Here is a 19,820-nt window from a genome sequence, read left to right on the forward strand (position 1 = left end):
GCTTTGCACGCACGCCGGCCCGAAGTCTCGAAATTATCCAGGATCATCATGCGCCGTCCCTCGTGAAGGCCGCCGCCGCCGGGTCCGTCGCCGGCGAACAGCGTGGCCACCGCCATAAGCCACCCGCTGATCCGCCCATGCACAACAGCCCATCCTGTTGCAGCCACTCCTCGCCGCCGGCACAACCACCACCACCGGGCTTTCTCACCGACACCACCGGCGACGGCAGCGGCAGCCTGACGGCCAATGTTCTGCACAATGTCAATCTCCTGCATATCAATCACACTCCCAACCCTGAAATGGTGGAATACCTGCTAGTATTCCACTGCAGATCAAACACTTTCCTTTGGTTGGCTTGTAGAGTAGAGATAGGGTACAGTCTGCAAACAGAATTGGTTCATCGGCACTGGATATAGGATACAGCTTGCATTGCAACAGAGTTTGCAGAATGCATGGCTTTACTAAAGAGGGATCACCCTTACAATTTTTGCGCTGTTTTATTGGACTGAAAATTAACACAAATCAATGTACCCAGTGACTTGCCATCAGCCAAGCAGCTGTCTTTTCGGTTTCCAGATTGGATTCGGGTAAAGTTTAAGACTCCGGAAGCAGGAATTTTAGGCACTGTATTGCCATTAGATAATCGGGTGGATAATATACATATTGGTTTGCCAAACACTTGGAACAGGCCACAAATTTCGAGTTAACTTTTATTTGATTGAGGATTTCACAACCGGTTTATACAAGGTCTAGTACCCAAGAGAATAATAGCGTACTGAACAAACAAAGGGACAGGAAAGAACAAGGGCTGCTTCTGTCAAGAACCATGGTCACTTGAACATAAATGCAAGGTGAGATAAAACGATAATGGCGTTAGAAGAGGGAAGGAAGAAATGATCAGAAGCAGCAGGCTACTGGCATTGACACTTGATGGTGTTAACGATAATGTTAAACAAGTCGACACGAAAAAATCACTACTACTCCTACTCCTAAGCCTCAGTGAAGGAGGAAACGGAGAACATCTCTCTCGCATTGCAGTAAATGGTACTGCTGGTGCTGGACTCCTCACGTTTCTCAGCTGTTGAACGCTGGAGGTAGAACAGTAGTAGCACTGGTAAACAGTGGAAGTAAAATTTCATTTATGGATTATTAATTTGCTATTAAAGGACAGTTTAAACTGATCTAAAGCCAAGCTAACATGGTGAACTTTTGTGGCTAACGCAAGTATGGAAGGGTTGCCATACAATGTACAAGCTAACATGAACGTTATTGAAGCTGAAAAAACTATAATGTAATACTCCTATATCCTACTGACATGTCTGCACCATATATTGATCCATGAGACTCATTCCTGACTGGCCTTTTACTGGCACATGCATGGAACAATCAGCTTAAAGTTAACAGTCAGCTATACTGCATTTAGCTGCACGCCTGCACTACAACAGATTTTGCAACTGCCATTACATTGGCTAATAGAGAAAGCTAGCATACAGTTGAAAACCAAACGGAACAAACCCCCAACGCTTAAGAGCACATGAAAACCTGCTGCCAAAACTTTGATGTTACAGCTTACAATAACAATCAGAATGGTCTGGTGCTTCTGCGACAAACAAATGTTTCAAAACTCGTCCCTTTTGCACCATTAAATATTTCTCCCTAGGCCTTTCAAAATTGTGAAAAAGTATTATGAAAAATAGACTAATAAGCTCGCCTAAAAGCATATGACAAGCTACTGTAAAACACCATCCGTTTTGGTGTTTTGGATGGAACTAGATTTCTATGGCTTAAAAATGAAGTTACAGACATGAGAATTCACAGTTCCCACCGATGGTACGGCGCAGCATGAGCGTACAGTTTGTGAAGTGATTTACCAGTTCATGCTCACTTAGTCACTGCAATTTGCGTTAAAATTGCATATTGCCAAAGCATTTTGTCCAATGAAGCCTCATGGAATTATCTCCTGCTGTTTGCTGTTTGAGCCTTGTTTAGGTTTGCAAGTTCTTCAATCAGCTTCCTCTCGTCGCTGCTCAGACGCTTTGGAATCTCGACCTGCACACGCACTAGCTGGTCTCCACGAGCATTTGACTTCCCGAGGAGTGGGACACCTTTCTTGGACATCACTAACGTTGTGCCTGGCTGGGTACCGGAGGGGATCTTCAGGTCAACCATCCCATCAACAGTGGGAACCTTGACGGTTGTCCCAAGAATTGCGTCAATATATGAAACTTTGCATGTGTATAGAATGTTTGTCCCATCTCGCTTAAGAACAGGATCAGAGAGAACATCAATAAACACATAAAGATCTCCAGGAGGGCCTCCTCTCCGCCCAGCATTCCCCTCAGACCGGACCCTCAATCTGCTTCCAGAATCAACACCAGCAGGAACCTTTAGACTGATCCTTTTTGTCTTCCGCACTCGGCCATCACCCCCACAAGTGTTGCACGGGGTAGAGAATTCACCAGTGCCTCCGCAAGTATTGCAGGTGGAGACCTGCTGGAATATTCCAAGTGGCGTTCTTGTTGAGGAGACCACTTGTCCCTGTCCTCCACATGTTTTGCATGTGGTTGGTTTCGTTCCAGGCTTGGCACCAGTTCCATCACATGTATTACAGCCTTCCAGTCTGGTGATCTCAATTTCTTTCTCTACACCAAACACCGCTTCCTTGAAATTGAGTACCAGATTGTAGGCCTCATCATCACCCTGCATTGGTCTGTTCCGAGCAGCACGGCCTCCCATTCCCCCCATTCCACCAAAGCCTTCGAATAATGATTCAAAGAGATCGAATGGGTTTGAGTAATCCTGCAGATTCACAAATTTCATACAATCAATATCATATAAAGGTCATGCTGATCATACTTCAGAATTGGACAACATTCTAGGAACACTCACTCCTGTTCCCATTCCAGCACCCTTCAAACCAGCTTCTCCATATTTATCATAGATTGATCGCTTCTCATCATCAGACAAAACCTGCAATCCTATTTATGTTAGCTGGCAAGCACCTGTAACCCTACAACAACATAGTCATAAGAAACAATGGGATTTGGTTATGGTTAGCTGGACTAACCTCATAAGCATTGCTAATATCCTTGAACTTTTGTTCAGCACCAGGATCTCTAAAGAAAAATACACAAGCATAACAATTGCTTATTTGATTATGTAGTTATGAAAAAGGTAATGCAACAACTAGTACTCAGGTTTATAATGGATCGAAAGGAGAAAAAGAAGCAATATATCGAGTGTAGCTGAAACACAATTCCCATATAATGGTTAGTACTTACTTGTTCACATCAGGATGGTAGCTCCTAGCAAGCTTCCTATAGGCTGGAAAAGAAGGACCATTTTAGAACTACAATAGAAAGCAACATTAAACTACTACACATATTTTGATCAAAATTGACTCTGAAGGATTTCTAACATAATATCCCCTTAGGCATTATTTGGATAGGACAAATCCTAGATTATCTACGGGTGTGGGTTGGGATTTTTGTTCAAAATTTCTGCCCACACACGTGGAGGGCAGGGATTGAGGGCCATACAAACAATGCATCAATGAGAAGTTGCCAACAATAGATTTTCAGAAATATAAACAGTATCGAGTCTAGAACGCAAGATGATCAGTTGCAGAAAATGATACTGAAGACAGCATAGGCTTGTCTTAGAATAGTTCAAGGGGTTTTGCTGAGATAGCCTTCAAATTAGATGAAATAGCAAATATTTGAGTTACTAGTAGGAATAGTAAAGCTTTCGAGAACAAACAAGTGGGCCATAAAGCTCACTATGGCCAAGTTTGAAAAAGACTAGTTATATATTTCATATCTTCCCTGGGAAGCTTAACAGTTTCTGTTGTACATATATTTTGTTTCACACGTGAACAGTATGATTTAAAACTAGTAATCTACGACTAATAGCCACATGAAAGCAGTCTGGTTTGTTTGGTAAATTATAGGGTACCTACAAACCTACAACCAGGCTCAAACTAGAGAAGAAGCAAAGCTGGGTAATACTCCTACGATTGTACGGAGCACCAATCACTGCATGCCCTAAACTGACAAATAAAACCACACCTACCACTCTTGATTTCAGATTTACTAGCATTTCTTGAAACACCAAGTGTGGAATAGAAATCCTGTAAATTAAAATATCAAATCCATGTCAGGAAACTGGATTTTCTAATAATACCAGCAAAGAAGAAAAGCAAATGAAGTAACTCACAGCATCAGCTCTGACAATGAACCTTGAACTCCTTCGATGGCGAAATCTCGGTGATGGTGCATGGTTAAATAGTCGAGAAGATGTCCGTGATTGTAAACTAGCAGTAGGTGATACAAGGTGTTTAAGCCTGCCTCCACTACTGCACAAAAAGAGATATATCATCTTCAGTTTACTCAGAAATCTTGCCTTTTTATAATATCAATGTGTCCTTTATTTTAGTATTCCTAGTACATCTCACTGATCAGAACACATTCACATACCCACTTTTCGACACCAGAAATCTTGGATCAGCATAAATAACTCTTGTAAGTGCAGGTGACCTGGGCAACAGCTGAGGTTTTTCCCCAAGTTTGGGGGCCAAGGTACCTCCAAACTGTAGCAACGCCATTGAAATACTTGCTGGATACCCACAAAGCTTCAACCTTCAATATACTAGCTGCCATTTCACAGAGATAGAGTCAGGTGAAGCATAACAAAAGCAATACACAAAAGAACGATATTCGAGTAAGTTCACAATTCTATTCAAAAACGTTCTCTTCTAAATTTTAATCAACCAACACATATCGACTGTCATTACTCCTTACTCCTTTAAGAGGATGAATAGGGGCGAGGGTGTGTACAACTGTACATACATATGTACTGCTTGCAGGAACTTTTTCAGAGATCATGGGCCTGCTGAGCAGCCATTGCTACGGTTGTGGATGCACACCGCGGCCACAGCTAGTAGCTTAGGTACAGCTGCAGCAGTGGCTGTCGAGCAGGGCGTGTATTATTTGCATGTATTTATATGTGGGATTGATCATCTCTTGCATGTATACACTTTTTTAGGTTCGAGGATAATTAGTTTTGCATTTTTGAGCTTACATACCATGGTAAATTTGTTATACATAAGAATTCGGCCATAACGTGCGAAGCTGGCAAACACTACGCTATATTATCTTCGAGGTGGAGTTGGTGGTTGTAATCGTGTGCTATGCATCCTTACCGATCCTAACATATCATATATGCTGATACATGGACACCATGAGATGCTCGGGTTTATAACATTCGGTATTATTTTTTTTTCTTTTTTGCTGCCGAATTTACCAACCACAAAAATATATAATACCTACCGGGCTGCAGCAAATCAGGACAAAAGCCTCTTGAAGAACTGCGGCAGTAGGGCAAGAAGCGGCGGCGGCACGGCGCTGTCGGGCGTGACCACGCGAGGGAGGGGCGGGCGCGGGAATAGTAGGGCTAGGGATTTGGTCGGGGAGCTGTGGACGACGGGACACGGGAAGAGAGGGGAGGAATGGGGGATGGAGAGAGAGAAGAAGAAGTGGCACCTCGTCTCGAGCTGTGGAGGTCTTCGCAGCCACTCGGGGAGGGAAGTGAGCCTCCCGGAGATAAGATTTGGGCAAAGACACGCGTGTAGGGGTGGATGTCGAGCCAGCTCGGCTCGGTCTAGCTAGTCTCGGCTCATTACCCTAACGAGCTAGAAAACCAAGCTAGGCTCGGCTAGTTGTCTAGCTCGAGTGGGCTCGTTTGGCTCGTGAGCCAAAGAAAGCAGGGCAAGCAAGACGACGAGGACGCGCGGCCACACGGGAGTAGGGGTGTCGCCCGCCGGGTAACTAGGCGATTCGCGCGAGGAAGAGGCGAGTTGGGGTCTTAGGGTGGCCGGAGGCAAGTAGGGAAGGAGACGGCGTGACCTACTGACCTTCCCGATAGCCAGCGTGAGGAGCGGATGGCAGCTGTTGACGTTGAGGATGCGAGGTGAAGCGGGGAGACCGGCGGCGAGAAAGGGCACAACCGCGCGCGCAAGGAAGGGTGGCGCTACGAGCTACGACTCCTCGACTCCTGGGCGGCGCTGTCGGCCACTCGGCTTGAGGATAAGCGGCGCTTCTGGGAATCGTTGAGAAAAGGAACGGACAGGTAGGGAGGGATTTTAGGGTTAGACTATTGGGCTTAGTTGGGCTTGCTGTTTCATGACCTGGCACCGTTGACTCTACTTGTGGGCTTGAGCTGTGACCTTGTCTCGTGGGCCTTGTTGGACTTATGGTGTGTGGTTGAGCACGCTGTTTGTACTGGGCCTTGGCTCGTTTGGCTCGCGAGCAGCTCGTGAGCTAGCTCGAGCCGGCTCGTTATAGCTAACGAGCTAACTCTAGCTCGGCTCGTTAACAAATCCAAACGAGACGAGCCGAGCCGAGCGAGCTAACGAGCCACGAGCTTTTCGTCCAGCCCTACACGCGTGGCCTGCGCCTTGGCACCGTTGGCCTCCATCTGGGCCGTTGGCTTCACATCCAGCGGCGGATTGGTGTCTGGGCACGGTTTTTGCGTTTTGAGAGAAATGCGTTCCACATGTTTCCGACGAGGAGTATTCCAGAATAATTCCTACATCTAGAATAATCATGTTCATTAGTGTTGTTTTTGTAAATTGTAATTGCTTTTGTATGAATGATTTGTGTATATTTTGTATAGTAAACGTTTTTCTCATCTAGAGTCAACGTCACTTCCTCATCATGTTTATTTGATTCACTACTAAAAAACCATTTTTACTTGCGGCCGAAATGGGTTTTCGCTGGAGGTTGCTGTACCGCTAGCAATCAAAGGCCAGTGAAAATAATACATTTGTGCTGGCGGGCAGTTGACTGCCAACGAAAATCAATTTTCGCTAGCAACCACGCTAAGACAGCTGCTAGTGAAAATCATTTTCGCTGCCGCCAAGCTAAGACCACCACCAGCGAAAATAGAATTTCACTGGCGGCAATGTTAAAATGCCCGCTAGTGAAAACATTTTCTTTGGAGCAAAAAAGTAATTCCAATCACAAATCCCAATCCCCAATCATCGATTGCTGCCATCGAGCTGTGTCGGTGAAGGAGGGAGCTCGCTACAGGCTTCACCGTGGCTGCCGTGGTTGCCGTTGTCGCTGCCTACCGAGCCACGGTCACTAGGTGGCCTCGACCCACTGCATCATCAGGAGAGGGCAGGGGGTTGGAGGATCTTTCGTCGTCCCGACAGCTCCCGCAGCCATTCGGTGACCGGTCGATGCGGCTCCGCGGTGGTGGCTCGACAAGAAAGGAGGTTGTCCACCACCTGGACTGAAGAGGGAGGAGACCGACCATTGCCGCTACCGAATCCACCGTCTGCACGCTTCCCTTCTCTACATGTGCCTCTCCTGTGACTGAATCCGCCACCCGCGACCATCCGGCAGGCCGGATCCGCTGGCCCGCTCCAGTCGATGCGGCTCCACGGCGGTGGCTTGGCGAGGAAGGAGGACGTCCACCGTTGTCGTCGCCGTCCCTGCCTTGGTTGCCGAGAGGAGGAGGAGAGGCGCGTGCGTGGGGGTCGAGGAGAGGAGGAGGAAAGGCACAGGGGGGAGAGGGCCGGGCCGGGGTGAGGAGGAGAGGCGTGGTGAGAGAGGGGGTGAGGAGAAGGAGTCGAGGAGATGGAGTTAGGAGATGGAGAGATGGGGGAGCGGGGAGAGGTGGGGGTGAAATTTTAATATAGTGAAGTTTTTTTTTTTTTTTTTTTTTTTTTTTTTTTTTTTTTTTTTTTTTTTTTGCGGGAGGTGGCCATTAGCAGCCACGAGCGAAAATATATGATTTTCGCTAGCGGTAAGTTAAGAGGTCCGCTTTTAAAAATACCTCTATTTTTGCAAGCGGATCTTTTAAGTAACCGTTAGCGAAAATTGATTTTTGCTGACGATTGGTAACCGGAATCCCTATCATTTATTTTCACAAGCGTATTTGCATAAAACCCATCAGGAAAAACGAAAGGGTTACGCTAGAAAAATGATTTTTTAGTAGTGATTGACAGGGATGGAATGCATAAACAGGAGAACGTGTGAATACTGAATAGGTGTCAAGCAGGAGATTCTCTTAAAGCTACTTCCTCTGTAAAAAATCAAATTAGGGATAAATCTGACCACATGTGAATATCGTGATTTTGTTTACGCAGAGAGGTATGGCAGATACTTGAAGTAACAGGCATGGAATGCTTCTTATGGTCCGTTCATGATAAAAATAGCAAAACTACAAATATTTTGATCAAGATATTACAAAACTGTAGAATTAAGATGTTCTATAAAAAAACTATAGATTTAGTATGAAATTTATCAGAAAACTATATAGTTAAAGCAAGTATAAAAAAGTATAGATTTAAAAATAAAATTAGCACAAAACTATATATTTTAGAGTTTAAATCCCTTGTACTACTATTATGTTGAAACTATGAGCGTTATAGTTTTGCAATTAAATTGGTGCTAAATTTGTTTTTTATGATAATTTTATTACTAAATCAATAGTTTTGTGATACTTTATTCTAAATGTCTAGTTCCATGATAAATTGAATGCTATATATATAGTTTGTAATATACTAACTCAAATATGTAGTTTTACGATAATTTAGTCAAAGCATCTATACTTTTATAAAATTTACTCTTATAAAAATGAAATCGGCAATCATTTTGTATCTTGTTGTGCACATTGCAAGATACATAAATATGAAAATGTCCACTCTCAATTAATACTCTAAACTAATTTTCTGTTCTATATATTTGCCTCTTGCATAAAAGAATGTCTATATTATTATGTATTCATTTTCTTAGGAATATATTGAGGAGTACTTTGGATGAAGATGAAAGCTAGGACAATTAATGTTTTTGTAAGAATGATTTGTGCATATTATATATGAAACCTTTTCTCATCCAAAGTCATCACTTTGTCATGTTTATTTGATCCGACATGGACAGAATGCGTAAACAAGAGAACATTATCAGTACTAGTATCAGGCGGGAGATTCTATTGAAGATCTGTGGCAGCTACTTGCGGTAACAAGGCAAAATGAGATGATTTCCGTATCCATATTTCTGTATTTATTTACAAGATATACATATGTGAAAAACGTCCACGGTCAATTACCCCCTCTAGGTTAAAAATAATTATCGTTTTAAACATAACTAATGTTAAACTTTAAAAAGTTTAACTCTGAATAACTTCTAAAGTATTTTGATTAGATGTACTTCAATAAAATCATATATTACTAATACTTCTATAATATTGTAATAGAAAATAGTGGTAAAAATTAGTTTTCGGAGATCGTGTTGTTATGTCCGAAACGCCAAGAATTTTTTAAAATGGAGGGAGTATCCTAAATGCCAAGTGTTATATCCAAGTATTTTGAACACTCTAAACTAATTTTCTGTTATATATATTTACAATCTCTTGCATAAAAGCGTGTTCATCATTTACTCATTTTCTTACTAATAGATTACCAATCTGAAGTTGATGCCAAAATTTAGGAATCTCGCTTCCAATAACCCTTTCAGCCTCTATCATCAGTATTTTCTTGGGCAATAGATTAACCCTCACATATGCAGTGAATTTCCCACTAGTTGCCTCTACATGAACTCCTCCACACCATTCTTCCTCTTTCCTCCTCACTACAAGCCCTTCCTCTCGCCCTAGCTTCTCAACTTTGTCCAGAACTGACTTGGAATCCCCACCCGGCAAGACGAATCGAACTCGATCTGGCAATGGACCGATCAACCCGCTTAGATCGCATCCCGAGGCGAACCCGATTATGTCGAAAGCATTTAGCTCCATTGCTTGCTCCAATTCAGCCTCCCATTTCTCTACCTCTGGTTTAGAATGAGAGGACGCAGCTTGGATCATACCGAATGATGATGAACTCCCATCTTGTTGGAGCCAAGGGTGATCGAAGATTTCACCAATCTTGATGCGGGTATCGGGTTCCGGGTCAAGCATCCGCCCGATAAGGGAGCGGAGCTCCTGCGAGCACCATTTTGGACACCGGAACTTAGCGGCGCAGATCTTCCGGTACATGGCCATGAGGTTGCCGTCGTTGAACGGCAGGTAGCCGGCGGTGAGCACGAAGAGCACGACGCCGCAGGACCACACGTCCGCCTTGCTGGCGTCGTACCGCCGCTTCAGGAGGATCTCCGGCGCGACGTAGGCCGGGGAGCCGCAGTGCGTGGCGGCGAGGCCGTCTGTGGCGCCGAGGTGCTGGTCGGCGTCGGCGAACGCGCTGAGCCCGAAGTCCGTGAGCCGGAGGTCGCCGCGCTCGTCGAGGAGGAGGTTCTCCGGCTTGATGTCGCGATGGAACACGCCGAGGGAGTGCGCGTGCGCCACCGCGGAGGCCAGCTGCGCGAACAGGCGGCGCGCCGCGGGCTCGTCGTAGTGGCCGCCGCCGCGGCTGTCGAGCGCGGACAGGACGCTGCCGCCGCTGGCGAGCTCGAGGACGAGGTAGACGGTGGAGCGGGTGGCGAGCACGTCGAGGAGCGCCACCACGTGCGGGTGGCCGCGCACGCGGCGGAGCGCGGCGACCTCCCGCTCCACCTCCACGCACCTCCGCGCCGCGGCGGCCGCCTCGGGCGAGCGGCACGACGGGTGGTGGTGCGGCTGCTGCTGCTTGCGGATGGCCTTGACGGCGACGTGGGCGCCCGTGCGGGCGTCGCGCGCGCGGTACACCTTGGAGGAGGCGCCCTGGCCGAGCACGCGGCCGAGCTCGTACCGGCCCTGCAGGACCTTCTTCGAGTAGCCGTCGCCGGTGGCCGCCGGCGACTCGTCGTCGCCGGCCGGTGGCATCTCCGGCGTCGTGAAGTTGGAGAGGAAAGTAGTGGTGTTTGGTTTGATGATTTGATGGAGAGTAGTTTGTGTCGGTTGATTCTCTGCTCGTGGTCTCGTGGAGTCTCTGTGCTAAAAGGCCTTTGTACAGTGGTTAGCTGGGCTGTGTACCTGGACACAAAGTATTGCTATGTGCACCATGTTAAAAAAGGCAGAATTAAAAAGTGCAATTATATATACAGGCACTTACAAACACAGCATAACATCAAATTGTTCACATGACTTATTTTATTGGTAACAATAATAAGCACACATATTTATTGTGTTGTATGCATTTGTAGCTACAACATTGATACAGTTCGATCTAAAAGTTTAAGTAGATAGGTAAAGATGAGCAGTTTACTTATATTCCAACAACATTCCCCTTGCGCGGATTAATCAATAACCTCTATCTCTGATACCATATTAACATATTAACAGCAATATCAGTTGGGACATATTTGCAAATGAAAAATAATTTATTAATAAAAATATTACGTGTTTTTAGCGATCTAAAAACAAAGGCTAAAAAATAAACTTCGATGAAAAACCTCTAAATCAACTTCAAATTTAAAGTTGAAAATTTAAATTTTTATTAATAAGTATAAGCATAAAAAAAAAGATGAGGTTACTTATCATTTCAATTCAAAAGCTTAATACCGATCCGAAAATACAGGTTATGTACTGATATATATTCCGACAAACAGTAATTAAGCATTGCTGCCCTATAATCAAGAAGGGTAATGATGCTACACGATGGTGCAAAAATATATTACTAGTGTTTTTTTTTTCTTGGTACCTTTCAAGCAATACTTATTAATAACTACTTGAGCTTGCTTGTCTTTGCCTTAGTTATAAGTAGCAGCCAATTTTGATTTCAGAGTTACTTTAAAGTTGTTTTGGTCGATTTAGTCACTCAGTTGTGGTTTTTGAAATGCTAAAAATGCAAAAAGTTTACCTAAAATGATCATCCGTTGCAATGATATCTTTGTTTCTATATAATTGATATCCACTAAGGAACATTAACTCATATAAAGCAAACACTTTCTAACCATTAGATTGCAATATTAGAGTAAAGATAGCAGTCGTTGGATAAGAAGATACATAGCCACTAGAATAACCATGTCGTTATTTTTTAAGAGAACATGTTGTTATTGTTTTTCATTCATTCCTAAGAATTTTCACATATCAGCTCTAAATATATTAAAAATATTTATCCACAATTAATATTTCAGCTTGATTTTTTCTTCTCAAATTCTCACCTCAAAGTGTAGGCTTTTATCTAGTTAAACAAAAATACCTCTCAAACATATATAATAATAATGTGCACGAAAATGGATTTGTGTGTGTGTTTCATTTTTCCCTTTCGGATAAATAATTGAATAGAGAAACAAGGTGCTCAGGCCCTGGTTTTTCTCTGGATTTTCTTGTGAAAGTCATGTGATGTCCCGTTGGATTGGTTGATTTGATATGCACCAGCTGGTACATTGAGATTTCAAGGCATGGAAGCCACAACTTGCAACTGCTGCTACCCTGCACTAAATTATCAGTTTGCCTTTTTAATCATAAAATTAGGAAATTGATTTTGTTGCCATATCTATAGATTGATTGGACTTCTTCTAACGTGATATAGAAATACTTTGTAATAATGGACTGCGGTTTTGTTATCTCAGATGCAGCAACTAGTTTATTCATTATGTAAAAAAAAATCATTTTCTGAATTTCATGATACTAGAGTTTTAATCAGTAAAGCATAACCAAATTATTCATCAGTCCCCCCACTTATAATAAAAATATATATTTTAAATAATATTGTATATTATTTACTATGTTTTGTAAATCATATCTAATAACCGTAGCAATAAATTATTAAAGTTATATTATATAAAAAATATATCGTATTAAGAAAACAAAAATAATCTTATCCAACCTGAACGTCAACTACAAATTATACTTATGCAGATAAAATAGAAAAATACAATGGAACTGATGCATTTTGTGTGAAAATTTGTAATATTTACTGGTAAATTCATAGGTTAATTAGCGCCTAAGTTTGCCTGTCATGCACTTTGCCAAAGCTTTTCGTCATTAGTGGTGGTTTTATGGTGTTGGCCAGTACTCCACCTTGTCAAACATAGATATTTTATTCTTAAATCAATGGGGAGAAACCAGTATCAGATCAATATTATATATCGAACTCCATCCATTATTAATAATAACTAATTACCCGGTTTACTTGTTTAACCGGCACACTTCAACCACATATTGTTTTAATTTTGTACGAATGATATACGTGCCCTAAATTTACAATATATACATTTTCTCGCCTAAAACTAAAAGTCTCACGTACTTTTCATCACATTTTGTACCGATTTTAATTGGTTTGGTGGGGACGGAAAGCATAAATAAGAGAGCATTATTGGCGTTAGGTCTTCTACCCGGAGATTCCCTTGAAGATGCAGGCAGATACTTGAAGAAGGTAAACATCACCGGCAACTATCCTCGCATTAAATTAAAAAAAAAAATCACGGCAGCTGTCCTCGCAATAAACTAAATAAAAATCATGGCGACGTGTGTAAGCCAAGCGTATGACGTCAGTTCGCTGAATGAATATTAATGTCTCGCTAATAATGAATCATGAGATGATCACTTGGAACACGTGTAATGAGGTGGCTCGATCGATCTCATGGTTAGGCCATCCCAAACCCAACAAACCCTCCATATCATATAGTGTCCATAGCATTTAATACATTGCCACATAAACAAAAATATGATGTGGCAAGAGAGTTAATGAGGAGAGAGATAAAAAAAATAAAGAAACCATTTCTCATGCAAGAAATCATGTCTACACAAGAACTAAGAATGAAAACAAGATGAGATGGATAAAATGAGAGAGAATATAGATGATTGGATGAGAATTTAATTCGAAGTCACCATCCATTAGATAGATAGTTTCTATGCATAGTGTCTATATGACATGGTATGTATAGAAATTACTAGATGGTTTCTGGGTTGGGGATGGCCTCATGGAGAGCAAATGGAACCATGGGCGCCCTTCAGCAGTTTGAATTTCTTTCCGGCCATATATATGGCCGGCATGATTTTATTTGATTATTTACTACTTTCTTCGTTCTAAGAAAAAAATTAATTAACATATATATATATATGTAATTACTATTTTTTATGAGATGGAAGTTGTACTGGTGTAGCCATGATATGAAACTCATATAAATTATATTCAACTATAACGTCGTAACCAATGGTCCTAAGCACACGGGCTGACTATATATGTCTGTCTGTACTAATCAATGTGAATGCTTCTACAGAGACAAAATATTTCCGACTTTAATTTTCATGGAATAGTTTGAGACTACTTCTCGAACGGCCCTATATCAAATCGCCTTGTTTGGTTAACACTGCTAGAATTATAAACAAGGTCTACTGTGAAACTAAATAGAAAACATCAACGACATATGGTTTCTACGATGGATTATATGCAGATATAAAATCAATTGCCGACGGTTTGTACAATGGATTATATGGAGATATTATGTCTAATATTAATTCATTGGAGATGTTTAGATTTAATTATATATATTTTTTTAGGGGAAGCACTTTAGGGGAAGCCCCTGTTAATGATATGCCCTAGAGGCAATCATAGAGATGATTGTATCACATACTATATTTACATATTTATCCGATATTGTTCCTTGAAATAGATAACTCCTTATTGGTTAATGAATATGTGATTCTTTCATGAGACTCTTTATGTTGTTTGTTACTATTTCTAAAGGATCCCTGATCAAATATCATATGTGGAACAAATATGTTTATATGATCAACACATGTATTAATTGATGATCATGTCTCATGGATCATGGTATAGAGATACCAAATTAATAATGTGGACACATGTTGGTGAACATGTTGTTGGATAGACCCAACATGAGACACTGCAGTAGCCATATGTGTTGTGTCATCAGTGATCTCATTGAGTGTTGGTGTTGAATCCTTAGACCTGAGATTATCATGGTTCTCAACATGTGTAATAGCTTACTTAGGGACTGCTAAACGCTACTCCGTAATTGCGTAGTAATAAAAGTAGTTTTTGGGTATACTATGAAACATGTAGTGGGATATGAATAATCAAGATTGGATTTGCCCCTCCTATGGAGAGATATCTCTGGGCCCCTCGATGTTGTAGATTATGGAAGTGCATGGCCATGCCAAAGGTGATTGAGGAGTCAATCACAAGTTATATAATCTATCAACAGGTTCGAGTGAATGATTGAGCTATTAGAGGATGGCACATATCTAGCCTTGAGCTTAATCGATATCGTGAGGCAAAGGGGTTCATACAAGTATACACTAGAGGTTCAGCCGATATGATTTTTATGTATGCCCGGTGGGTCAATACGTTCTGCTAGAGGCCGCTGTTGACGCGTGGACCGAAAAGGAGTTTTCGGGTTACAGCCGAGTATATATGAACCTACAGGGTCGCACGCTTAATGGGCCGGAATAAGGGGATTGGATAGAGATCCAATATGAGCTTAATTCGGATAGAGATCCGAATAGGAGTCCTACGGGCCTTGGAGGCCCGAGTGATGGATCCTATATATTCGTGAGGGGTGTGACCGGCAGAGGCATTGCATCACATGAGAAACCCTAGCCGTCACTTCCCTCCCCAAGCAAAACCCTAGCCGTGGGCGGGTGCTAGCACATCTGTGCGTGCCGTTCCATCCCTGTACGTGTGGATACCGGTAGAGGCGCCACTGGTTTGCGGTGCTGATCGGCATGGGAGTACGGCGAGGAGAACGCACGAGGAGGAGAAGGTCGAGCCGGTGCGATCAACTACTTCCTCTACATTGACGCGTGCTACTTCGCGAGAGTTCCTTCGACTTCTCAGCGTCTTCTTCCGCTGCACAGCGCGTCGAGTGGTAATGATATATGATCTAATACTTGCATGGTTCCTGGTTTACGTGATAGAAAATTTTGATTTATAATATCGTAGCCTACACGTATCCCAACAACCCCTACAGTAATTACTTTATTGATAAATAAAAATTACAAGAGGTATTGTGTGGGACATCTCTCTCGGCTTTGAAGAAATGTTACATCAGGCAATGACTTCTTATAGATCTACACATTTTATTGAGAAAATACTTTATGCAGCATGGAACATTTGGAATAAAAGGAACTCTAATTTTTCAGAATATACCACCTTCAGTTTCTTTTTGGAAAGCTCTCTTTAAAGATTGATCTTTCCCTTTTAGTTTTTAGGTTAAATGTCTCTGAGAGACAATCTCTTTTGAATTAGATTTAATTATATTTGTGAGAGATTTTTTTATTATGTAATACAAACTATTAAACATTTCGTGATATCTTCCCTTGGCAATAGTACAAAAATCAATTTTTCGAGCTCCACCCATTGGCCTTCATAGACGGCCCAAAAAAATACTGCTTGAGAAAATGGTTAAATCCACCTCAGGTCATAGACCACTTGCGAAAACAGATTTTTACGAGTGGATCTCTAATAAATTTGTTTGCGAAAATATCTATTTCTATGGGTGGCTCCTTACGACATTACTATGTAAAAATCGATTTTCAATCGATTTTCACGAATGGTTCTATGTGAGAAACTCATCCTTAGAAATGAGAGCACCGCTAAAATATGAAAAACATCATAACTCTTTCATATAAGTCAGATTAAGACAAACTCTATATGAAAATTGTAGCACTTGATGAAATCTACATTTCTGTTGAAAGTTTTTTGCATGTGAGATTACTTAGGGATTTGAATATTCATTTTTCAGGCATTTCTCTTTAAGAAAATCGCCCTTGAAAATGAGAGAAGTACAAAAATAAAAATAAAATAAAATTGTAACACTTTCATGTTAAGTCAGATGATGACAAACTTTACATGAAATTTATATCCCTCGATGAGATCTACAACTTTGTAGTAGAAAGCTTGTTCATTTGAGATTGTTAAGGGTTATATTAGATCTATTTTTCATTTTTTTGCTTTTATTTCCAAACAACCTTGGATGGATATATGTTCTCAATAAAAATTGTAGCTCTCTACGAGATCTACATCTTGTTGTTGAAATTTTGTTCATTTGAGATTATTTAGGCTTAGAAATATTCGTTTTTCATTCTCAGATCTATTTTTGAATTTGTTTTTTAGTTATCCAAATGACCTCGGCTATGTAGATATGGAACAAATTATACAGCTCATAGAGATCATTTAGGCCAAACCTCGGATTAGACATTTTCCATATTCAAATACAAAGTTTTTCTATATGAGAACATTTAGGCGCCTAAATACTCATTACAAGCTTTCGCCTATATGTTTACAAGGGGTTCTTTAGAAAGTCAAAACTAAAAAAAAAGAAAATTCATATCAAACCTGATTGAGGTAAACAAAAGCACTATGAGATTCTTATAGTATTTCCTGTAATATAACAATTTTAATACTTTTATATATTATTTTTTTTATTATGATCATTCATGAATGCTAAGTTTCGTAACATATGAACTTATATTGAAATATGTATTTTAGGTAAATATATGAACTTAGCCATATCAAACAGAACATTATAAGGATCATGGAGAACTTTGGTTCACCTCAATCCAATTTAAAATAATTTTTCTACAATTTTTAAAGTTTTTGCATGCAGATTTCTCAAAGAAAACTACCTTTAAAAAAATCTCATGAGGACTTCTTTAGAAAACCACCCTTGAAAATGAGAGCACCACTAAAACTAGGCTGCCCGTTAAATCGATTTTTGCGGGTGGTTCTCTTTAAGAGAAAAGAGATCAACCCTTGAAAATGGGAGAACCACTAAAATACGATAAATAAATTCTTAATTCTTTCATATTAAGTCGGATCATGATGAACTTTATATAAAAATTGTAAATCTCGATGAGATCTATGTTTTTGTAGTTCAATGTTTTTTCATTTGAGATCGTTTATGGGGTGAAATATTCATTGAAACTCTTATATCTATTTTGATAAAACGGATTCTTAAAATTTTCAAATTACCTCGGATGGAGATATGAAGTATTATGCGAAAAACTGTAGTACATATATATGGCCGACAACAGCAAAACTGTAGGATATATATGTTACCGACGGTGGCAAAAACTGTAGCACATATAGACTGTCCACGGTACTCCTAAACACTAGCACTCTACAATGCACGATAGTGTATAAAAACCATCGGTAGCATCAATGACTGACGAGATAGAAAACCATCGACGATTCCATTGGCCAATAGGTAACCATAAGCTGTTCCCCAAGTATATACCCTATGCGCCACTTTTGGCTTTACACTGTTGGCAAAGTAAATACATGACGGTATCCCCGACTATGGATGGCTTATAAAAATGCCCGACAGTTAACCCTCGGGAATGCATATAGTCTCCCTAAGGGTAGTTACCCTTGGCAATAGGTAGGATCCTAATCCCTCACCTAAGAGGATTGAGGGGGATTTGGAAGAGATTTATTTCATATCCATTGAGGTGTGGAATTAAACCCTATTAGCGCCCCTCAATCCCTCCAATCCCCTTTCTTAGGCCTTGTTCGGTTTGGTGTGGATCGAGGAGGATTGGAGGGAATTGAGGGGCAATAATTTCACACCATAATAGGTGTGGAATAAATCCCCTTCAGTACCTCCCACTTGAGGATTAACCGAACATGGTTTTATGGGGATTAATTGAAGAAGCCCTTACAGAGTTGGAAGCAATCTATCCTTACTAACATGAGATAACCTGTAATAGCTCCTTATTAACTTTAGACCGCTACATATTTTATCTGGGATGATCATATACGTATAAATTTTTAGTTCTAATGCTACTAATATTGAACAACATCAGATAACCGCTCCGAATCAAGTCAGGGTGTTTAATTTGTCTAAGAATTTTGGGTGTCAAATGTCCGGTATTACAGTTTAAGGTGGTAAATCGTACTACCACATAAGTTCAGTGGAGGTAATTCAGATATTTTCCAAATAATAATGGTGTTCTGCGCACGCTGAGGCAGAAGGAAACTTCGCAACTTGACCAGATTAATATTCAATGGAAATGACCTTGACATGCTACAAGATGCAAATAGTAACCAATATTGGATAGCATGCTTGAAAGTGATAATTATCATTGTAAACAAAAAGACATCCATTAGAATTCGAATTCCGAGTCTTTCACATTTCAATGTGCTCCTTTAGGAAATTTTGGAAGGTTGCTAATTTATATCATTGGCATCTATATCTTCTTGGCGTGTGTTTAAACGATGGTGTGTGCATATGACGTGCATGTATATTGGATGATCCGTGTGTATAATCCGTGGAATTGATAAACTACTCACAAATTGAAAGTTGAAGATCACCGATTAGCAGGGTGTTGACTCATACACTACTAGAAAAAGCATTTTTCCCAACATTAGGGTATTATTTTCGCAGTCAGACATGACTTTTGGAGCCAAATGACCGCCTACAAAAATATAAATTAGGGTGATGTTTGATGTCCGCGGACCACTTGAGCGGCGCCTGCGAAAATCATTTTCAAAAATGAGGAGCAATATAAATAGACCCATTCTGGAGCAGATTTTTTCTAAGTCACATTCTCTCCCTCACTTATCCTCTCCGGTGGTGCGGCGGGAACGGCGGCGCGGCGGGGACAGCGACTGCATGCGGCGGCGCGGCGGGGACGGCGGCGCGGCCAGCGGCGGCGGCTCCCCTCGCTCCTTCCCTCCTAGATCTGGCCGGAGGAGGGAGGGGGTGGCCGGCGGGGCGACGGCGGCGATGGCGCTGGACGGCGGCGGCGGCGGCGATGACGACGCGCGCGGGGCGGCCGGCGGCGACTCCCCTCACCCCCTCCCTCCCAGATCTGGCCGGAGGAGGGAGGGGGGAGGCTGACGGGGGCGACAGCGGCGCGGGGCGGCGGCGGCGGCGACGACGTGCGCGGGGCGGCGCAGGGCGGCCGGCGGCGGCTCCCCTCGCCCCCTC

At 41.8% G+C, this 19,820-nt stretch overlaps 2 protein-coding genes across 3 annotated transcripts; both read right to left on the reverse strand.

Moving 5' to 3' along the window:
- Nucleotides 1–1,507: 1,507 nt before the first annotated feature.
- Nucleotides 1,508–4,651, reverse strand: LOC4338452 (chaperone protein dnaJ A7A, chloroplastic-like). 2 transcript variants are annotated; one of them, XM_015784162.3, is made up of 7 exons: nucleotides 4,476–4,651; nucleotides 4,216–4,351; nucleotides 4,072–4,129; nucleotides 3,282–3,324; nucleotides 3,068–3,116; nucleotides 2,890–2,970; nucleotides 1,508–2,799 (listed from the first exon to the last, which is right to left on the reverse strand). In XM_015784162.3, the coding sequence occupies exons 1-7, from the start codon at nucleotides 4,601–4,603 to the stop codon at nucleotides 1,954–1,956; spliced, it is 1,341 nt and encodes a 446-aa protein (XP_015639648.1). In that variant the 5' UTR covers nucleotides 4,604–4,651; the 3' UTR covers nucleotides 1,508–1,953. The 2 variants fall into 2 exon arrangements, with proteins under 2 accessions (XP_015639648.1, XP_015639647.1); XM_015784161.3 differs by having other exon boundaries at nucleotides 4,216–4,354.
- Nucleotides 4,652–9,355: 4,704 nt separating this feature from the next.
- Nucleotides 9,356–10,926, reverse strand: LOC107275871 (CBL-interacting protein kinase 22). Its single transcript, XM_015784160.3, has one exon. It carries the CDS (start codon nucleotides 10,798–10,800, stop codon nucleotides 9,445–9,447), a length of 1,356 nt encoding a protein of 451 aa, XP_015639646.1. The 5' UTR covers nucleotides 10,801–10,926; the 3' UTR covers nucleotides 9,356–9,444.
- Between the last annotated feature and the right edge of the window lie 8,894 nt (nucleotides 10,927–19,820).

The sequence above is a fragment of the Oryza sativa genome, chromosome 5, assembly GCF_034140825.1.
Source record: "Oryza sativa Japonica Group chromosome 5, ASM3414082v1".
Classification (NCBI taxonomy): domain Eukaryota; kingdom Viridiplantae; phylum Streptophyta; class Magnoliopsida; order Poales; family Poaceae; genus Oryza; species Oryza sativa.

Bases quoted from the DNA above. Each gene is read 5' to 3' on its own strand.
- LOC4338452 (XM_015784161.3), bottom strand. From the start codon at position 4,603: ATGGCGTTGCTACAGTTTGGAGGTACCTTGGCCCCCAAACTTGGGGAA. The intron at 3,117-3,281 runs GTAAGTACTAAC...ATTTTTCTTTAG, and splicing joins TACCATCCTGATGTGAACAA to AGATCCTGGTGCTGAACAAA. The intron at 2,971-3,067 runs GTTAGTCCAGCT...ATAGGATTGCAG, and splicing joins ATATTAGCAATGCTTATGAG to GTTTTGTCTGATGATGAGAA.
- LOC107275871 (XM_015784160.3), bottom strand. From the start codon at position 10,800: ATGCCACCGGCCGGCGACGACGAGTCGCCGGCGGCCACCGGCGACGGC.